We start from the raw sequence: 19,578 nt of genomic DNA, 5'->3' as shown, positions 1-19,578 counted from the left end.
GACTCAGTGGTAGAGATCATAAAACATTTCTAAAACCAAAACCTGAGATCAATCAATCAACAAATCAAGCAAGGGCTGGGAAGACGACTCAGTGAGGATACACATTTGCTCTGCAAGCCTGATGACCTGAGTTTGGTTTCCAGAACCGGCAGTGGGAGCGAAGACCTGACTCCTGAAAGATGCCCTCTGGCCTAGCATTGTGGCACACCCATCTCCTACCCTAAATCCCGTGCACACACACAATAATAACAACTACGATTTAAAATTACTAAATCAAGCAGGCCGGAAATAAAGCTCAGTTGGTAGAATGCTTGCCCAGCTTTCACAATGCCCTGGATCTGATCCCCAGCACCTCATAAGCTGGATGCGGTGGCATACACCTTTATCTCAACACTGCGAAGCTGGAGGCAGGAAGATCAAAAGTTCAGGGCCAGCCTTGGCTGGATATCAATTTCAAAGCCAGCCTGGGCTACATGAGACCCTGTCTCAAAAAACAAAAATCAACTGAATTTTAAAAGGATCGTGGCGGTGATAAAGTTCTATATAAAAGCAACATCTATTGCTTGGGTTGTTTTTGTTTTACTCATTTTACCTTTGTTTCTGTTGGGAAATGAAAATGTTTACATTGCTAGTCTTTTGTTTCTTAAAATGTGCTCATTTTGCTTCTTTTTTAACGCCACATTTCACATCTTATCTGTAAATTACCAAATAAAGTATGGCTAAGATCACTAACTTTCCTTCTTTAAATGGCAGGAGTTCTTATTGTATGGATGACTACTGTGGATCTTACCCTCCCTAGAAGGAAGGAACACATGGGCCATGCAGCATGCGTGTAGGCCAGAAGACAACTTGCTGAAGCCAATTGTCTCCTTCTACCATTTTGGTTTGTTGTTGTTTTTGAGATAGGGTCTTACTATGCAGCATTGGTTGGACAGTAACTCACTCTCCTGAGTACTAGAATTAAAGGCATGCACCACCATGCCTGGCTTTCTTGCATCATTTGGATCCTGGAGATGGAACTCAGGTCATGAGGCTTGGAAGCAAGTAACTATCTTTTCCATATGAAAGCCATCTGTTTAAAAATGTTGCTATGTAAAATATGTATTCATATATAATCCTATACAGAGATGATTATTATGTTCACATATATAATATCTAGAAGTATTTACAAGTAATTAATAGTCTATTTACAGGGCGTGTGTGTGTGTGTGTGTGTGTGTGTGTGTGTGTGTGTGTGTGTGTGTGTGTGTGTACTGGAGACTGAATCCAGAGCCACATGCATGCAAAACAGATACTCTAGCCCTGAACTACGCCCCCAGATCTCTTTTATACTTGAAAATGATTGAACCACATAGATGAAATTTTACTGACTCTGAACATTAAAAAAAATCTTGGCTGATTCCCACAAAGCCTATGCAAAGTACTACTAAACCAGACTCTCGGGGGTTGGCCTGTGTTTTGTTTTTAATTTTTTCTTGGAACCTCTGTTTTAGGAGGAACCTGATGTACCCTAGATGTCAGGGAAGAACTTGCTGGATTTTAACTGTAGGTGTAAATGTCTCAGCCCTTGCAGTGCCACCTGGTGGCCATGGTCTGGTAAGGATCCAGTTTTTCTCTGAATAATCTTTGAGAGAGACTGTGACCTTGACAGTGGACAACACAGTGCGGTGCCCATAAATTGGCTGAGGTTGGCCCAGCTGACACATGATGGGCATCCACGACTGCCTTGTGTGGGTAGAATGTCATACAACCACTAAAGTTTCATGACTTCTGTCCCCAAGGAGCCCCTCAAAGGCAGCCTACAGTAACAGCACCTGGCCTTCAAGGTCCAGAACCAAAACCCTGACTCCACTCTCTACTAGCTTAAAGCTTTTTGTTTGTTTGTTTGTTTTCTAGACAGGGTTTCTTATGTGGCCTGGATATCCTGGAACTTGCTCTGTAGGCCAGGGTTGCCCTGAACTCAGAGATCTGCCTGCCTCTGCCTACTGAGTGCTAGGATTAAAGGTGTGTGCCACCACCTCCCAGCTAGCCTCAAGTGAAGGAAACTACACACATGAGGTTAGAACAGTGCCTGCGTATAACACATGAGGTTAGAACAGTGCCTGCGTATAACACGGTCTTGATAAACACAAATTCTCTTCCTGGTGTTACTTATTGACAACTTAGCTCTTTATCAATAAACTCTCCCCTGGCACCCGGGAAGGAAGCCTGGTTCTTGGGCAGGCTCAAGCCTTGGAAGTGTTGAGGAGGAAGAAGAAATACGTGTGCTTCTGATGTTTCTAAACCCTTCCTTCGTCTACCTTCTTGGTTTTGTAAAAGTCACATTATTTATTTTATATTTAGTGTGGGGGAGGGTGGCCACAGGACAATTTGCAAGTTGGTTGTCCCTCCTCCATTTGAATCACAGGGAATGAAACTAAGGACATCAAGCCTGGCAGCAGGCGCCTTAACCCACTGAGCCGTCTCGCTGCCCGCCTCATTTCTTCTTTAGCTGCCAAGGAATAAACTTAAGCCATGGCTGTGGGGAAGATGAAGCTCAGAGAGCAGCTGCAGCTCCACAAGGCAGGTGAAGGTTAGACCGGCCCTAGTGCTAACACTATAGGCCCAGGGGCTCCATCAAGCAAGACTTCCGGCTGGGAAGCAAAGCCCAATCCCTGTCCCTAGGATCCCACTGCCTGAAGGAGAACCAAACAGATAAGAGACTCCCAAGGAATAGGCCAGAAGTTATGGGCACTCAGAAAAACAAATGAAGTTGGCCATCTGCTCTAGAAAAGTACAGCTGTGAGCCTATTAGCCTTTCATGCATAGCATCAGAGTACACTCTTAACATCCCTCTTAAATCTTCTCCAGCTTAGAAAGATGGCTCAGTGGGTAAAAGAACTTGCTGATCTTCCAGAGGACAAGGGTTCAATTCCCAGCACCCTCCTGGCAGCTCAAAATTGTCTGTAATGCCAGTTCTAGGGTATCTGACGCCCTCTTCTGGACTTTGTGGGAACTGCATGCACATGGCACACAGACATATGTGAAGGCAAGATAACCCATACACATTTAAAAAACAAAACAACAAAATGATGTAGAACTCTAGGGAAGTGAGTTAGTTCATTTTGCTTTAAAACAGGGCCTAGTATAGCTCAGGGTGGCCTTGAGCTTACTCTGTAACAAAAGATAATCTTGGATTCCTGGTCCTCTTGCTGGCCTCTTGCACGCGCCAGCATATGTGAGTTATGCAGTGCTGGGGCCTATTAAAACCCTCAGAGTACTAGTCAAGTTTCCATTGCTGTGACAGAGTGCCTGCGATAATCAATACAAGAAGAGGAAAGACTTACTTGGGCTCATGGTTTGGGTCCATGATTGTTTACCTCTGATGCTTTCCGGTGGGGTGAGACAGCACATCACGATAGAAACTGCTCTCTGCATAACATCTAGGAAGCAAAAAGACAGGAATAGCAGGGCATGGCACACACTTGGGATCCCAGTACAGGAGGCCAAGGCAGGAGAATTGCAAGTTCAAGGCCAGCCTGGGCTACCTAGTGAGCTCTTGTCTCAGAAAAGTAAACAAAACCAAGCAAATGTCATTACACTCCACACCCTCGTTTCCTGGCCTGTTAGACAGAGACCAGAGCTTTCTCAGGATGGGTGCGAGAATTGAAGACAAAAAGACCTGGTGTGAGGCAGACCATGGGGGCCTTGGGCAGGCAGCCAGGACATCAGCTGCTGCAGCCAAGCAAGGCTCCTTTGCATTTGGTGGTGGGCAGCCTAAGGCCCAGACCGGTGGAAAGCGAAGGCAGCTGGGCTTGAGGCTTCTGAATCAACCACAGCTCACGGAGTCTGCAGGATGTGGTGCCGCCCCCAGCACACAGTGAGGGAAGGCAGAGGGTGAAAAGCAAGAGGCGCGTCACGCCAAAGGCCTTGCTCATCATACATTTTGCAGTCACCAGAGTGGCTGGCAGAGGCAGAGATGCAATGAGAGTTTCATCCCCTTCTTCCATTTGCTCCAGCCTACACATTTACGTTTTAGTGCTGGCCATGACACACAGTGGTTAACGACAGAAGCCACTTTCTGAGTGCAGCACACTAAGCATTGACATTCGTTAGCTAATTCAGTTGAAATAGTCATGAGTCCCGAAGGGAAGCTGTTTGTCACACCCATTTTACAAGTGGGAAAACTGAGGCCCAGTACCTTGTTAAACACCACCCAGCCAAGAAGATGCCAGAACTGCCATTCCCTTTGAGACCTAGCTGAACTCACAAGCCAGAGTTTCCAGACTGGTACCTCAGACCTAGGCTGGAAGACATTTTCTTATTTTCTTTTTCTTTTCTTGAGACTGGGTGTACTTATCCCTCACTGGAACATACTATATCAACCAGGTTGACCTTAAACTCTCAGAGATCTACCTGCCTCTGCCTCCTGATTTCTGAGACTAAAGGCACATGCCAGCACATCTGGAAGGAAAGCACTTTCTAGGAAGCAGAGGTAATACCTATAGACTTTGGAGGAGCAGGGAAGCCCACATCCTGGGCAAGTGTCTGGTGAAAAGGGGTTAGAGACATCGTCCCCATCACCTAGCAGAGAGCATGGAGGGAGGTATCAAGGTATCCACCAAGGCCCCTTCTCTCAAAATGACTTCAGCTGCCTGCTAGCAGTTTTGGTGGGAGCTAACTGCCCTGGGCTCTAAGGCACTGGACCTCCGGTCTAAACAAATCACTGTTATCCATCTCCTGGTCACTCTTGGTCTAGGTATGAACATGTAGACCATGAAAGGCTTTGCTATGGTTTCAGAATGTCTGTGCTTCTTGTAAAGGCGTGTTACTATTTTTGTTGCTATGACCCAACACCTGACCAGAAGCAACTTGAAGTTGGGCAGTGGTGGTGCCCAGCACTCAGGAGACAGAGGCAGAGGCAGGTGGATCTATGTGAGTTCCAGATCAGAGTGAACTACAGTGTGAGTTCTAGGCCTGCCTGCCAGGGTTACCTGTTGGGAGATGTCATTCTGTAAAAATGTGTCTGATTGGTTTGAATAAAGCACTGTTGGCCAATAGGGAAACAAAATAGGTGGGACTAGAAGTCGAGGAGGATTCTGGGAAAGAAAGGCAGAGGGAGACACCATGTAGGCGGCCAGAGGAGTAAGAGGTCTGGACCCCTTTCTCCGGTAAGAGAAATACTTAGATTAGCAATTATGCGTTAAATACTTAAGTCAGAGGTAGCCAGTAAGAAACAAGCAAACGGCCAACAGCTTCATAATTAATACAGCCTCTTGTGTGTTATTTGGGGACTGCAACATGGCAGAGCCCAGGCAGATGGGGGGAAGGCTGGCAAGGAAGACTACACTGTCCACTGGTGGGGAAAACTATAATCTACTGTTACCTATTGACACTGTCTTAAAAAAGCAAAAAAAAAAAAAAAAAAAAAAAAAAGAGGACCTGTCTGTCTGTTTACTTTGACTTACAGTTTGAGGGGATATAATCCACCATGGTAAAGGGAGGAATGTGACATGACAAGTCACACTGTGCTGAAAACAGACACATATAGGGGTTCAACTAGATTTCTCCTTGCTATGCAGTCCAGAACCCCAGCCCCCAGAGTAGCATCACCCACAGCTGTGGTGGGACTTTCCATCTCAGTTAACTTAACATAGAAGCTTCCTCACTGGCATACCCAGAGCTTTCTCTACTAAGTGATTCTGGATGTCGTCAACTTGGCATTATAACTTTCAAAGTACCTATAACCTTTCTGTCTGATGTTCTCAGTTCAGTAAATGTGGTAAAGTCTCTCTGCCTCCCCCTGGGTATGTATTGGGATAAAGAAAAAACCCTGGTCTATTTTAAAATACTCAACCTGCTGGAAAGGTGACAGGTATGGCACTGCCATGCCCCCATGCCCCAGATGCTTGGGCTGGTATCAAGAGCCCTGTGGAGACATCACAGCTATTTTGTGATTCCTGGCCCAGAGGAGCCACCCAGGCATCAGGCCAGGGTCCTGGGTATTTTCAGCTTCCAACAGCATCAGCAAGGTCTGAGAGACATGAAACTTATTGTATTTCAGGTGACTCAGGAACCGGGCCAGCAGCGCGACTGGGGTGCTGTCTTTATGCCCTTGTCTGGGGTCTTGCCACTCTTTCACTGACCCGCAGGCCCAGGTCACCGGAAGGGTGGGGAAGGAGCATCTACTGAGCTCAACGGGCACCAGAAATGGGTGGCAGGAGAGACGGGCAGCTCAGACGCCACTAAAATGCTTAAACATCGACTTGAGGCCATCCTTCACCCGGTCCCTCCATAGACACCCTAACCAGTGCTTCTTTCTGAACACCTTGTCATGGGGTAAGGTGACCAAATGTCCTGCTGTGCACTGGGCATTCCTAAGTTTGCCACTGTGGAGAGAATGTCTCCTCTGGGAGATATAGACATCTATCACCTCTTGGTAAGGCTCCAATGGCAAGCTGAAGCACAGCTCCACCATGCTCACTCCAGTGAAGCTTCCTCACAGAGCGTGGCTGGGGGTGACTGGCAGACTCGTGGGAGATCCTGAAGCAGGTAGAGTGGGAAGTCTTCGCCAAGTTTAGATGATGGCTTTCACAGTCACAAAGATGGAATTTCTTTGGGTCAACCCCCCAAGCTGCTCTAACCCTCACAGAGAGCCTCAGCCCTCATGCAATTAGAGCAGAATTGCATGCAGCAGGCTGGGAGGTGTAACCGGGATCTCAGGTGAGGGTTCAATGAGCCAATCTGTCCTCCCCTGCTTCTATGAGGAAACCTCAACAGTCAACAAGCCTGATCGTGGTGGGGGGAACAGGGGGTAGGCAGTCTTCCCGAAGGTGTGCCTGACCTGATGAAGATGACCGTGGTATTCCATGGAGGACCATCTCCTTCAACAGCTCTGTCCTGTGAAACCTCTCTGGCAGACTTGCACAGTGAGTGCTCTACTTGAGAGCGCTGCTGGTGCTGTTTCCGCTTGTCCTTACATTCATCCTCCAGCCCTGATTCCTTTTTGAAGCCTGGCAACTGGGGCTCATCTGTCTTGCCAATGTCTGTGTAGCCAATAGGTAAAGAGGCTGAGACAGAAATCCAAAACTGTCTGGCTCTCTTGCACCTCAGGCCCTAGTCTATCTCATTCAGATTATTCTAATAGTCCTGAACTGTCCCCTCCTCTGGCTGTCCCATCCAATCCGATATGTGCAGGCACATGTGGAGTCCAGAGAGCAACCTTGGGTGTCATTCTTCAGAAGCCTTTTTTTTTTTTTCTTGAAACAGGGTTTCTTACTGGGACATGGGGCTCACTGATTAGGCTAAGCTGGTTGGCCAATGAGCCCCCAGGGAGCCTTGTGTTTCTGTTTCCCCAGTGCCTGGATCAACACATACTTGTTGCCTCACCTGTGTTTTATGTGGGTTCTAGAAATTGAACTTGGGCCCTCATGCTTGTGAGGCAGAACTTTACAAACTGAGTTATCTCCTTAGAGCAATGGTTCTCAACCTTCCTAATGCTGGACCCTTTAAAACATGCAAGTTCTTCATGCTGTGGTGACCCCCCCAGCCATGAAACTGTGTTCATTGCTACTTCATAACTGTACTTTTACTACTGTTACCAATCATAACGTAAATATCTGACATGTAGGATATCTGCTATTCGATCCCTGTGGCAGGGCCATTCAACAACCCCCCACGCCCTCCTGTGATGCACAGATTGAGAGAAAAGCTGACCTAGCCTCACAGGGTGGTTTTTCTGAAGCACCACAGCACAGTCTCCTGACCAACTTGTTAAGCAGCACCCCTGGGGAGTTCTAATACAAGAAAGGTGGGGTGTGCCAGAGATTGTGTACCTCTAGGGAGTTTCCAGTCGCTGGCCAGGGTCTACTCTAAAAAATGCTGATCTAAATAAACCAGAGCCCTGAAGAGTCACAGCCCCATCACCCAGGCCCATCAGCTCCCCCGTGGTCTCTTACTGAGCCACCCCACATCCTCAGGAGATACAAGCTCTTCTCGCCTCAGGGTCTCTGCCCAGGCTGGTCCTGCTTAGACTCCGTTGACATCACACACACAAGGCCTCGTATCCTTTAGCCTCATCTCAAAAACTCGCCAGGGCCTTATCTGTCAGAAAGGCTCCTCCCTCAGCTCCCAACTTAGTTCCTATTTCATCCTGTCACTAAACTGTGGGTTCTTGGAGGACTGTCATGTTCCCATTTGTGTGTGTGTGTGTGTGTGTGTGTGTGTGTGTGTGTGTGTGTGCACATTTAAGTGTATGTGATTGCAGAAGTCAGGACAGGTGTGATGGATGGATCTTTGGGGAGATGGATTTGGTCCCAACCAAAGAACCAAATTATGTGAATAATTTGATACCAGTTCATTAGGGCCCTGTCACTCCCAATACCTTCAGTGGCATGAAGTCTCCAAAGCTCTTGTGAGGTCACATGCTGCCCGTCTCAACCTCCCTCTCAGGTCCCTGTGCCCACTGGAGAACTTGACCTCTGAGTAAACTCATTGCTCTGCGATTCAGACCTACAAGGTTCTGAAATGTTTACAAGGTTCCATAGGCTGGATGGATCTTACTAGGTAAGCATAGTGCTTTGTCAGCAGCCCTCACTGACTGAACACTGGGCACAAACATAGGAGACGTCTTCCTGTTCAAGGCAGCCTCCTTGCCCTCCTCTCTGTTCCCCACATCTCCAGAAGGACAAGTTCCACCTTTACACATTCCCACCACCTTCCCACACCTGCCTTATGAGGCTTGTTTACCATGAAGCCAAGGGTCTACAGCTACGTTCCAGCCCAGGCTCCCGGGAAAGCAGACTATTATGTCCAGCCAGGTGTCCGATATTTTGACGCTATGGCGTGACATTGTGATCCACAGATGTGTTAGGCCACAGGCAGAGATATCCTGGGACATGTGCAGCCAGCCGTCTATAGTTCAAATATGTTACAACAGTATACATACAAAAAAATGCTTAGGGGTGTGTTTTAACAATTTTTATTTATTTATTCAATAGTATGTCTGTGTGTATGTATGTGTGCATGCATGCACATACGTGTGCTACTGTGCATGCATGGAGGTCAGAAGTTGCTTCTTCCTTCCATCATGCGGGTCCCAGGGATCAAACTCAGGTTATCATCAGCCTTGATGGAGAGCACCCTCATCTGCTGAGCCATCTTGATGGCCCTGAGGATGTGTTTTATCTCCCATACGCTGCTTGAAGTTTCTCATCCACGAACCTTCCTAGGTGCATGAAGCACAGCACGTAGATGCTCTTTGTCCTTTCCCATCTGCAGTGGGAAGGAACCAGTAAAATCGATCCCAACCTTGAAGTCTATGACCCAGGCTTTCTGCCCCATCCTCCCTGGGGTAAATCTCACTGTTTAAGATAAACTTGCAAGAATTGGTTGATCCCATTGCAGCTAAGCAGACTGCATGCAGTGTTATTTGTTGCCTGACCGAGTAGACAAAGGAGAAATTTGTAGAATACGGTCTCTTACAGCTTGGTGGGGCTTTCCAGGGTTAGACTGAGTGAGGGTGTGATGAGGTCTTCAGTTTGTACCATTCAGTGAGGTCTGTCCTGCTTCCTCCCCCACCCTCCGCTTCAAAGGTCTGAGAAAGCCATGACCCAGGACCCAGCTGAGGAACACCAACGCTCAGTGTGACTTTTGTCAGCCTGTAGGTCTCTGGAGCTTTCCTGTTTCCACTCCTTCCCCACTAGCTAAGGTCACAACCTTCTGGAAGAATGCAGGGTCAGCCAGCTCGTCTGCAATTTCCTCTCCCTGTGTGCGAAAGGAGATATGTCCAACTGCGAATACACAGAGCCCACATCCTTGTGACTCAGCAGATGCAAATATCCTTGGTCCCTCCCCTGGAACATCAAACAGACAGCTTCCAAGATCTGATGAGGTTGCTACAAATGCTGGTGAGCCTGGCCTCACAGGTATTTCTCCCTGGGTCTTCCAGGCTAGAATTCAAGTCAGTCATACCTATATCCATCTACACCAGAACTAGGGATTGAACCCAAACCTTTGCACACACTAGAAGAGCACTTTGTCATTGGGCTAAGTCTCTAACCCGTGTTTAAGGGATTTTACAAGCTGAATGGTTTACTTCCTCTTAAACTCCTATCTAGACCTCTTAGTCATCTGTACTTCAGAAAGTGACTCTGTTAAAGATAGGACCTTACAGGGATGAATTGATAAGACGAAGCTATATTATGGGCACTAATCCAGCATGACTGGTGATCTTGTTTTTTTAATTAAAAAAAAAAGACATAAACATCTATAGAAAGAAGACCAGGAAGAGACGAGAAACCAAGGAGAGACACCTCCAATGAAGGCAAAGCTGCTGACACCTTAGTCTTGAACTTGTAGTTCTAAAGCTAAGACAATAAATCTCTACTGTGTAAGTCACCCAGACTGAGAAATTTTATGACATTTCTCACTAATGCAACAAAGCAACAACAGAAACTGACAATCGGGCTTCAGTGGTTGACAGCTTGTCTAGCACATTCAAGGGTCTGGGCTTAATCTTCAGTACTGCAAAACCAAAACCAAAAAAGCAGAACACTGAACAACAGCCGGTGTCCACCTTGTCCTCCTCCATCAAAACCGCCCTGAGGTGAGCTTTGCCTTGGATTTTTACTGAGCTCATCTGCTTCTAGAACACAATTTGCATTTGGATTTTTGCACTTTAAAAAAAGTACCATAATGTATGTGGCTCTCCAGGATTTTTATTTTATTTTTTTCATTTATCACCTCCCCCCCACCCAGGAAAAGTATTAAAGAACGTGAATGCAGGGTAGGCAGATCTGGGCTGGAATCCAGATCCCAAGTGCTCCAGCTGGGAGAAGGAGGCACAGTTCTCAATTCTGTGGAGGCTCGCTTCATCATCATTATAAATGGAGTTCTTTTCCCTTACAAGGTTGTGAACAGGGCTGCAGAACGCTCTGCTGAAGCGCGGGTTCCTCAGAACCGTCGCCAGCTTTTTTGTTTTTTGTTATTTTTTTTTTCCTTTAACCGAGGATTGAATGGAAGAACTTACAATACATTTTGTCCCTAGATAACATAATCAACTATCTTCTAGATTAAGAGCTAGGGATGTGAATTCTACCCAGTGAGTAAGGGATTCGGGGAAATGTGTGTTCAGCTAGCCGTTATGAATTGATGTTAATGGAGGGCATCAGTAGGAGGGAGGGAAAATCAAGGAGAGAAAAACTTGAAGGAAGCACACCAACTGTGCCTGTGCCTTTGAAATACCAATTAACCACTGCTTGGAGCTCTTCTACTGTTAAAAGTCCCTAAGCCTGTTAAGGTTTGCTGAGAATGGGATCCTCTCAACAGATGCCAAGCCAGATATTTTGGGAGTTGCAGCAATCATGAATACAACAATATGGGGCTGACATCAAACTGGGGGTGAAGGGGGTTGGGCAGATGGAAAGAAAATTCTCCAAGCCTGTGATAGATGGTGTCTCCTTCAACAGCCTAGTTTTCATATGTGCTTACTTTGATTGTCCATGGAGCAAAGGGCTTGTTTTTTTTTTCTTTTTCTAGAGACTTCATGATTCACTTGCTTATTTAGATGTGACCTTCTTTTGCTCCCAAAATATGCTGGGTGGTTTTTGTTTGTTTTGTTTTGTTGGCAAATAAATGAATGGGAAAGGGAATTGAACTCTAAGATCTAGAGTCAGGGGAAATGATGACACTGACATTAAAACATAGTGCATGCTAATTTATATGTATGCTTGTGGGATATTCCTGTGGCATCCAGGCAGCCGCTGTAGGGCAGGCAGGCGCCTCAGATTCTTGAAAGAACTCTCACAGAACATGGTTTCCATCCCTGGTCATCTTCCACTTGAACAGGGCACAGCCTTGGGATGTCAGCTGGTCAATGCCTCTCCTCTCAAGGCCAACAGAACACACCTGGATCTCCTGGGCTTGTTATTCTACTCATGCAGCCATCAGCTAGCAGAGCAGTGTGTGGGAGTAGCAAGGCCTCCATTTGCTGGGAGCTTTTCTGGAACTAGAGTCTTTCTGTTCTTGGGGGCCATTTTGCTCTGGACCCATCTATAGCATGAAGGAAGCTTGGCTGGCTCTCACACAGTGTGATTGAAACTCACTGTGGACTTCCAGTATGTTGGTGCATGGCCGTAATGCCATTCAGGAGATGGAGGTAGGAGGATCAAGAGTTCAAGGGCAGCCTGGGCTACATGAGATCTCGCCTCAAAACGAAACAAGGGCTGGTTAGAGGGCTCAGCTGGTAAGGGTGCCTCCCGCCATATCTGACAATTTGAGATCACCTGAAACCCATCCCCAGGACTCCTATGACAGGAGAGAACTGTTTCTTCCAGGTTGTCCTCTGATTAGTAAATAAATGTAAACAAATTACACAGACAACAAAAGGAATTAATGACACACTCACCCGGACTCACACACACACACACACACACACACACACACACACACACACACACACACACACACACACACACACTTTACAATTTCCTGGCTCATTTCCTGAGCTCAACTCTGTTACTCACCTCCTTCCAGACTTCCTTTTTTTCTTTACAACACACTTCCCTTGGGCTTCCATGAGTCTTCTCAGGGATTTTGCTCAACAAAGTCATTCTTACAGCCAGGAGAGCATGGCCTGGGTTTTGTACATGGTAGAAATTTCCTTACTGTATTCACTCATCTTCTTTTCATTTTTCTCATCTTTCCCTGTGGATCCTTCTTTGCCCTCCTCCGTCTAGATGGTTAAAATTTGCCCTGCCTCTCTTGTCTGTGATTGGCAGGTCTGCAGTCTGCTAGCACTGTCATAACACAGCACCACAGGCTAGACACGAGAGAGGCCGGATATCTGAGACTGTGGGTCTTCCTCCTCCCCACCCTTTGGCTTTTTTGAAACAGGGTCTTGCAATGAAGCCCTGGCTATCCTGGAACTCAGTGTGTAGAACAGGGTGGCTTCACATTTGTAACACGAGCCTCCTGTCTCTTCCTCCCAAGTGTTGGGATTACAGGCGTACACACAGCACCACCTCTGGCAGCTAGCTTCTTCTGAGGCCTCTCTCCTTAGCTTGTAGATGCCATGTTCCCGGTGTTCTCTCTTCCTTTTGTATCTTAATCTCCTGCCCTTCTTCCTGCTCTCCCCTGTTGCCCAGGCTATCTCTAACTCCTGGACTCAAGCAATCCTTCTGCCTCAGTGTCCTGAGCAGTTAGGACTTAAAGATACACAGCACCACATATGGTAAATGGCACCCACATCCCAGTCTGGACTTGAACTCGTGGCAGTCCTCCTGCCTTAACCTTCTAGGTGCTAGGATTACAGACACGAGCTACAATGCCCAGAGGAAATCTCCTCTTATTGTTATTTTTTTTAATGTATGTGTATGGGTGCCTGCATGTATATATCAGTACCATGTGCCTGGTGCCTGTAGAGACTAGAACACATCAGATTTCTGGAACTGGAGTCAGTGGTGGTTGTGAGCTGCCCATTGTGGGTACTGGGATTGGAACCTGGGTCCTCTGCAAAAGCAGAAATTGCTCTTAACCAGTGACCCATCTCTCCAGCCCCAATCCTCCCCCTTTTATAAGGATATTAGTCATAGCATGTTATTTTCATGAGCTATTCTATCACTATCTCCAGTGACAGTGATGGTCGGCAAACCTCAGGGCTGGGACTTCAACTTATGAATTTAGCGGAACTACAAGTCAGCCCCTAAAGGAAGAGCTGACAGCAGCAGTGTTGGAAGGGCCACAGCCTTCTGCGATGGCGTGGGGGCTGGACACTTTTAAGGGAGGATGCAGAGGGCCTGCATCTTGTCAGTAACAGAAGACTGCTCAGAAGGTCCTGAGCTTCTGTCCATTTAGCAGCCAACCCTAGCATTCCCCAAGCCACAGGGTCTTAGGCCATAGGGAACCAGACGAAGATAGCTTCTAAAATAGCCAAGTATTAGATAAACAAGAAGTTTAATAATAAAAATGAGAAAAAATTACAGCACAGTAGGCTGGCAAGAGGCTGTTGTACAAAGTCTGAGGTTGGACATCCTGACTCCTATGAATTTTGGGAAGTCACGAGATTGGTCCCTCACTCTAGAATTTCTCTTCACTCACACTTCCTCATAGGGTAGGCTTCCGTCTTCCCAATATGATTGCTGCCCGGGCTGGTTCTGAACTCTGCCACCGAGTGAGGAAAGCTGCCTAAACCTGACCTTTATCCTGCAGTAACAATGATACTCCTTTATAGCCGTTTCCTCTGTCCACGCCCCATCCCCAGCTTCTGAGGTTAGCAGACAGACGAAAGCCAGTTTTCCGGAGTTTGGTGAATGCTGGAGACTCCCCAGCAGGAGACAGCCAGGGCTCCATGGTCTCCTGAAAGTTCTGAGTCCTGCAGACTCCCCTCTTACAAAGTGCTCAGGAACGCAGAACATCTGGACACCGGTGACAAGCAGGGTCCAAGAGCTTGCACAGAAGGAACACAAGGGACTTGGACTTCCCTGACAACCACTGGAAACTAGGCCAGTTAGGAGGTACTGCTCCTCCTTCGGGGGTGAAGGGCTCTCCTCCTGGCGATGTCCTCCTCTGTGTCGCTCTCGCAGTTCCTCTGGGGAGGAGAAAAAGAGGCTCAGGGCAGGGCATCACAGGATGACATGAGTGAAGCGACACTGAGCAGCCCAAGGTCATGTACTCAAGCAAGGGGCTTATAAGCTGGGGGAAGTGAGGGTGATGTCAAAGGGAAGCCCTCGGCTCCATCCAGACACCTCTGGCGTACAGGAATAGGAGGGGGACTCGATATGAGGCCAAATTAATTGTATTGAGGCCTCCTTCTCAGGAGGCAGGAAAGCAGGTAGGGTATCCATGGGAAAACAGGCACCAGAAGGGGTCCAATTATAACAGTGAAAATGTCATCTGGTGCCATTTGTGCCTGTCGACAGTCAAGGCCACTTAGAAAGCTGGTTTGTGGGCACTGGGTCTCCTGAGCTCAGCCTGAGGGGAAGCGGTTGATTTTTCCATAAGGTCCTCTGGCCATCACTCTTGGCCTCAACTGGCTTCCACCATGACTTCAGCAAGCTTTACTGTAAAGCCTTTGAAAGGGAATGACTTCTGAGTGCCACTTTCATGAAAGTACAACCCATCAGCCCCCACAGCAGAACTAGAGCCACCACCTGGAGGTTATAGTGTCTTTCCACAGGGTCCCACCCATCTAAGTGTTAAAATCGTGACTATTATTGTAAGGAGCTTCATTTGTCCACACTGTAAGGTTTGGTTTGGTCTTGTCTGTGTGTCTGAGTGAATGTATGTGAACCATATGCATGCAGATGCCCATGGAGGCCAGAAGAGGGAGTTGGATCCCCTGGAGTTGGAGCTACAGTGGCTGTGAGTCACCATGTAGGCACTAGGAACCAAACCTGGTTCCTCTGCAAAAGCAGAAAGTACTCTTAACTGCTGAGCCATCTCTCCAGCCCCAGTTAATTCCAATTATTAAAAGATTAATTCAGATTTAAATGATCCCTCAAGATGTTTAAATTCTGTGCTTCCCAAACAGAAATCCCTGTTATTATCTTTCTAAAAGATGGTTAAGGAAAGTCCAACAGGAAAAACCATATAACATGCATGTGGGACCCAACCTTTTCTTCTTGTAGAATAAGCCACTGAGCATGTAGCCTGAACATCTGAGTTAAAAAAGAAAGAAAGAAAGAAAGAAAGAAAGAAAGAAAGAAAGAAAGAAAAAGAAAGGAAAAAAAAGAAAGAAAGAAAGAAAAAGATGCCGGGCATTTGTGGCTCACGCCTTTAATCCCAGCACTTAGGAGGCAGAGGCAGAAGCAGGCAGATCTCTGTGAGTTTGAGGACAGCCTGGTCTACAGAGCGAATTCTAGGGCAACCTCCAAAGCAATATAGAGAAACCCTGTTTCAGAGAGAGAGAGAGAGAGAGAGAGAGAGAGAGAGAGAGAGAGAGAGAGAGAGAGAGAGAGAGAGAGAGAGAGAGAGAGAGAAGACTGTTTTACGCCAGGAAAACGTTAGGAAAGAAATTTAAATTCTTTACAGCCCTCCCTACAACTATATCAAGACAAAAGGTCCAGGACTTAATGTGAAAGGCGGGCCTGCTATCCTGTCATACACCCCTCTAGGCAAGCCTGAGCCAGCTGGAAATCTGAGGTCAAGATCAGCTTTAGCCAAAGACACCCTGGACCAAGTCTGACTAGGACAACAAAAATAACTTAAGCTTTGCTGAACGGCAACTTTTTAGTATGAGTCAGAGTCAAACAATAAAAAAGTAAGCTGGACAAAATCCCCTGTGACAAACAGGGATTCTCAGAGGGAGCAAAGCTGGTTTCCTTCATAGTCCATGAGGCTGGTGGCCAGAAGAGGGACTCGATGTTGAAAAGCAACACAGCCCCTGGAGCTACCAATTCTCGAGTCCTGGCCAGAGTAGGGATAAACAAGAGCTCAGCCTGAAGAAAGAGGACCCCTCAGGACATGTTGGAGCTATGGGAGTGCTGGGATAAGCTGGCAGCGGGGTGCAGGCTAAGCATCAGTTTACACAGGGCGACTGCCAGGCAGTTGCTGAGTCAAGAGTCACCTTTAATCATAATTTATACCTTCCAGACACCCCTGGCTCTCCCCACTCAATGAGGAGGGAGAGGCTATCCCAGGGAACCCCTACCAATGAAATGTTAACACTGACACCCATTGTAAGACCTACAGGAGGATTTTAAGCAGTAATAACAATTGCTAACACATACTGAGCACTTACCCACCAGGTATTAAGGAAAGGGCATCACTTAAGCCTAATTCTACAATGTAGGAACTATTATTACCCTCCATTTTACACATTTTGGAACAGAGAGATTAAACAACCTCTTGAGGACCACACAGCAGGTAAGAAGCAGATCTGAATTCTGGATGAGTGTACACCCTTGATGAGTGTATTCCATTATAAGCCTCTTGTTTAAACATACACTAAAGGACCAGGGATATAGCTCAATGGTATAGCTTTTGCCTAACATATTAAAGGGCTGGGGTCCAATCCTTACTACTACAAAAGAGTAAATAAACAAAAAAAATGTAGCGAGCAAACATATCAAACATTATTGACACAGGCAGTTAAAGCAAAACAGAAAGGGAAAAGTGCAGAGGGCATAAAGCACCCATTCTAAAGAAGAACTGGGTTGTCAGCAATGAACGTTTTGCGGTGAGATCGTTTGAAATAGGGCCTTATGTTACCTAGGCCGCCCTGGAGCCTCTTGCCGCCACCTCTCAAGTGACTGGATTATAGGTGTGCACCATCACACTTGGCCAGAATAAATTTTGGATGGTCTATGGGACTCATTCCCATAGCTCCCAGGGGGCTACTGGTCCTTAGGTAGAGGCTAGAGGGAAGGGGTGGATTGGCAGCAGCAGCCCCTTGGACAGCCCATAGGACAGGATGCCTGGTGGTCCCTCAAACACATCCCTCTGCTGGACACACTGCAGCCTCCAGGGCGGAAGAACGGGCCCCGCAGAAGAGTTAGTGTCCTCCTCCATTGACTCCCGCAGTCCAGGAGTGGTGCCCAAGCAAAGGGCTCTGCATGTACTCACCAGGTCCTCGCTTGCCCTCAAGTGCACCCTCTTCATCAGGGAGCGAGTGAGGTGGTTGCACAAGGAGACAATGCTGAAGGAGAGCTGAGGGGAGAGAGACGAGAACCGTCAGGTGACATGTGCACGGAGATCTGGAGAGGAGCAGGGAGCCCCCCTCGCCCTGCCCTTCACCCCAAGTCCCGACGCACCTTCCACCGCCTGCGGACATACTGCTTCTTAAAGTTCTCCAGGTTGACCACGGACTCCCTGCGCACCATGGCTTGCTGGTTGTCTACTGGCTGAGAGATGAAACAGCATGATGGTGTCAACCGAGTTTCAAATGGCAGCTACCCACATCCCCAAAGATCCTGGACTACATGCTGTCCTCACATCCCCAAAGATCCTGGACCACACACTGTCCTCAGCTTGCCTCTGGTATCTCCTTCCCCAGCAAGGTATGCAGTAGGAATATCGAATGTCACAGTAAGGGTAATGCTACAAATATCTCAGTGCCCAGAAGATATCCTTGGTGCCCCTGAGCTATTATTACCACAGTGTAGTACATCCATATACAGAGAGAGGGAGAGAAGGAGACTCAGACAGACAGACAGACAGACAGACAGACAGACACACACACACACACACACACACACACACACACGGACGGACGGACGGACGGACGGACGGACGGACAGACGGACAGAGACGTGTGATTACTATCCCTAAGTGAGAAAAGCTAGAAGCAGGAGCCATCAGTATCACTTTGGGGAGAGGGTCATTTTATGGCAAGGAGCACTGGATTGACTAGTTTTGGTAAAACACATGCTTATTGGCAGGCATGGCACTGGTACTTCTCTAGTACTAATAAATGGGAGGAGACAGGGGCTTTGATGAGGTGGGTGTGGGTAAGGGGGTCAGATGAGGACAGATGCACAGTTGTCATTAACTGTCTGGCAGTCACAACACAGCTTAAGTCTTTGACTGCAAAAAGCCCTCCAAAACTTCTCTGAGTCTCAGTCATCTCCCCTGTAATAGTGAGATACATATGACAGGGCTGGTGAAACTGAATGAGCCCACAATTATGAAATACTTAATCCAGGACCAGTCAGCAAGCAGCAATAAACTGATCGTCATCATTCTTCTCCATTTCCTTCTAAATGCCCCTGTTTTATAAAAATAGTAAAGTAAGGTTTTCCTAACTGAGGAGAGGTTTCATGGAGCCTGTGGACATCCTAAAATGGTCTGTCCTTTTTAAGAGTATAACCTGCCAGGCCGTGGTAGTGCATGCCTTTAATCCCAGCACTCGGGAGGCAGAGGCAGGCAGATCTCTGTGAGTTCAAGACCAGCCTGGTCTACCGAGCAAGTACCAGGATAGGCTCCAAAGCTACACAGAGAAACCCTGTTTCAAAAAACCAAAAGAGTGTAACCTGTATATGAATGGTCAGAGTAGCCCCATTCCTTTGTTTAATGACATTTATTTATTTACCGGTGGAGAAGGGGCAGATGTGTATGGAGGTCAGAGGGCAACTTGCAGGAGCCGGTTATCTCCCTCCACCATGCAGGTCTCAGGAAGTGAACTCAGGTAGACAGGCTTGACAGCAAGGGCCTTAACCTGCTGAGCCATCTCTCCGGCTCCAGCACCATTCTTGAGTTTTGTTTGGAGGTTCTAGCAGAAGAGCAGAACTACTCATATATCCTTGACAGGAGAACAGTCCTCCCCACAGGGAAAGCCAGCTATGACCACGCACCTAGCTTTGGGAGACATGCATATCGAACACTGAGGGAGGGAAGAGACAGCCATATCAACTTCAATGGAGCAACAGACATTACAGTCACATCACCCTTATGTAGCATTATTCTTAAGATCCAAAAGAGTGGAAACAACCAAAAGCATATCAGTTGATGTATGGATAAACAAAATGTGGCATATCCATACAATGTGATATTAATTAGGAGTGTTATGAAAACAAGTGAAGTATTGGGACATGATAAAAATGAATAAAGCTTTAAAATGTGTTAAGAGGAAGAAGCCAGATACAAAAGACTGACTATGTGTGA

At 47.1% G+C, this 19,578-nt stretch overlaps 1 protein-coding gene across 2 annotated transcripts in view; it reads right to left on the bottom strand.

Annotated features, from left to right (window-relative positions):
• Positions 1-13,915: 13,915 nt before the first annotated feature.
• Dapk2 (death associated protein kinase 2) overlaps positions 13,916-19,578 on the bottom strand; it is a 119,196-nt gene continuing 113,533 nt past the window's right edge. For both annotated transcript variants that reach the window (XM_005075516.4, XM_040739968.1), the window contains 3 exons: positions 17,730-17,819; positions 17,542-17,625; positions 13,916-14,566 (listed from right to left, as the gene is read on the bottom strand). In XM_005075516.4, coding sequence (XP_005075573.1) covers positions 14,486-14,566; positions 17,542-17,625; positions 17,730-17,819 — 255 coding nt within the window. In that variant the 3' untranslated portion in view covers positions 13,916-14,485. The remainder of the gene's footprint in view (positions 14,567-17,541; positions 17,626-17,729; positions 17,820-19,578) is intronic.

This window comes from Mesocricetus auratus, unplaced genomic scaffold (genome assembly GCF_017639785.1).
Source record: "Mesocricetus auratus isolate SY011 unplaced genomic scaffold, BCM_Maur_2.0 Super-Scaffold_100691, whole genome shotgun sequence".
Taxonomy (NCBI): Eukaryota; Metazoa; Chordata; class Mammalia; order Rodentia; family Cricetidae; genus Mesocricetus; species Mesocricetus auratus.
This window is presented reverse-complemented; position numbering and strand designations above follow the sequence as displayed.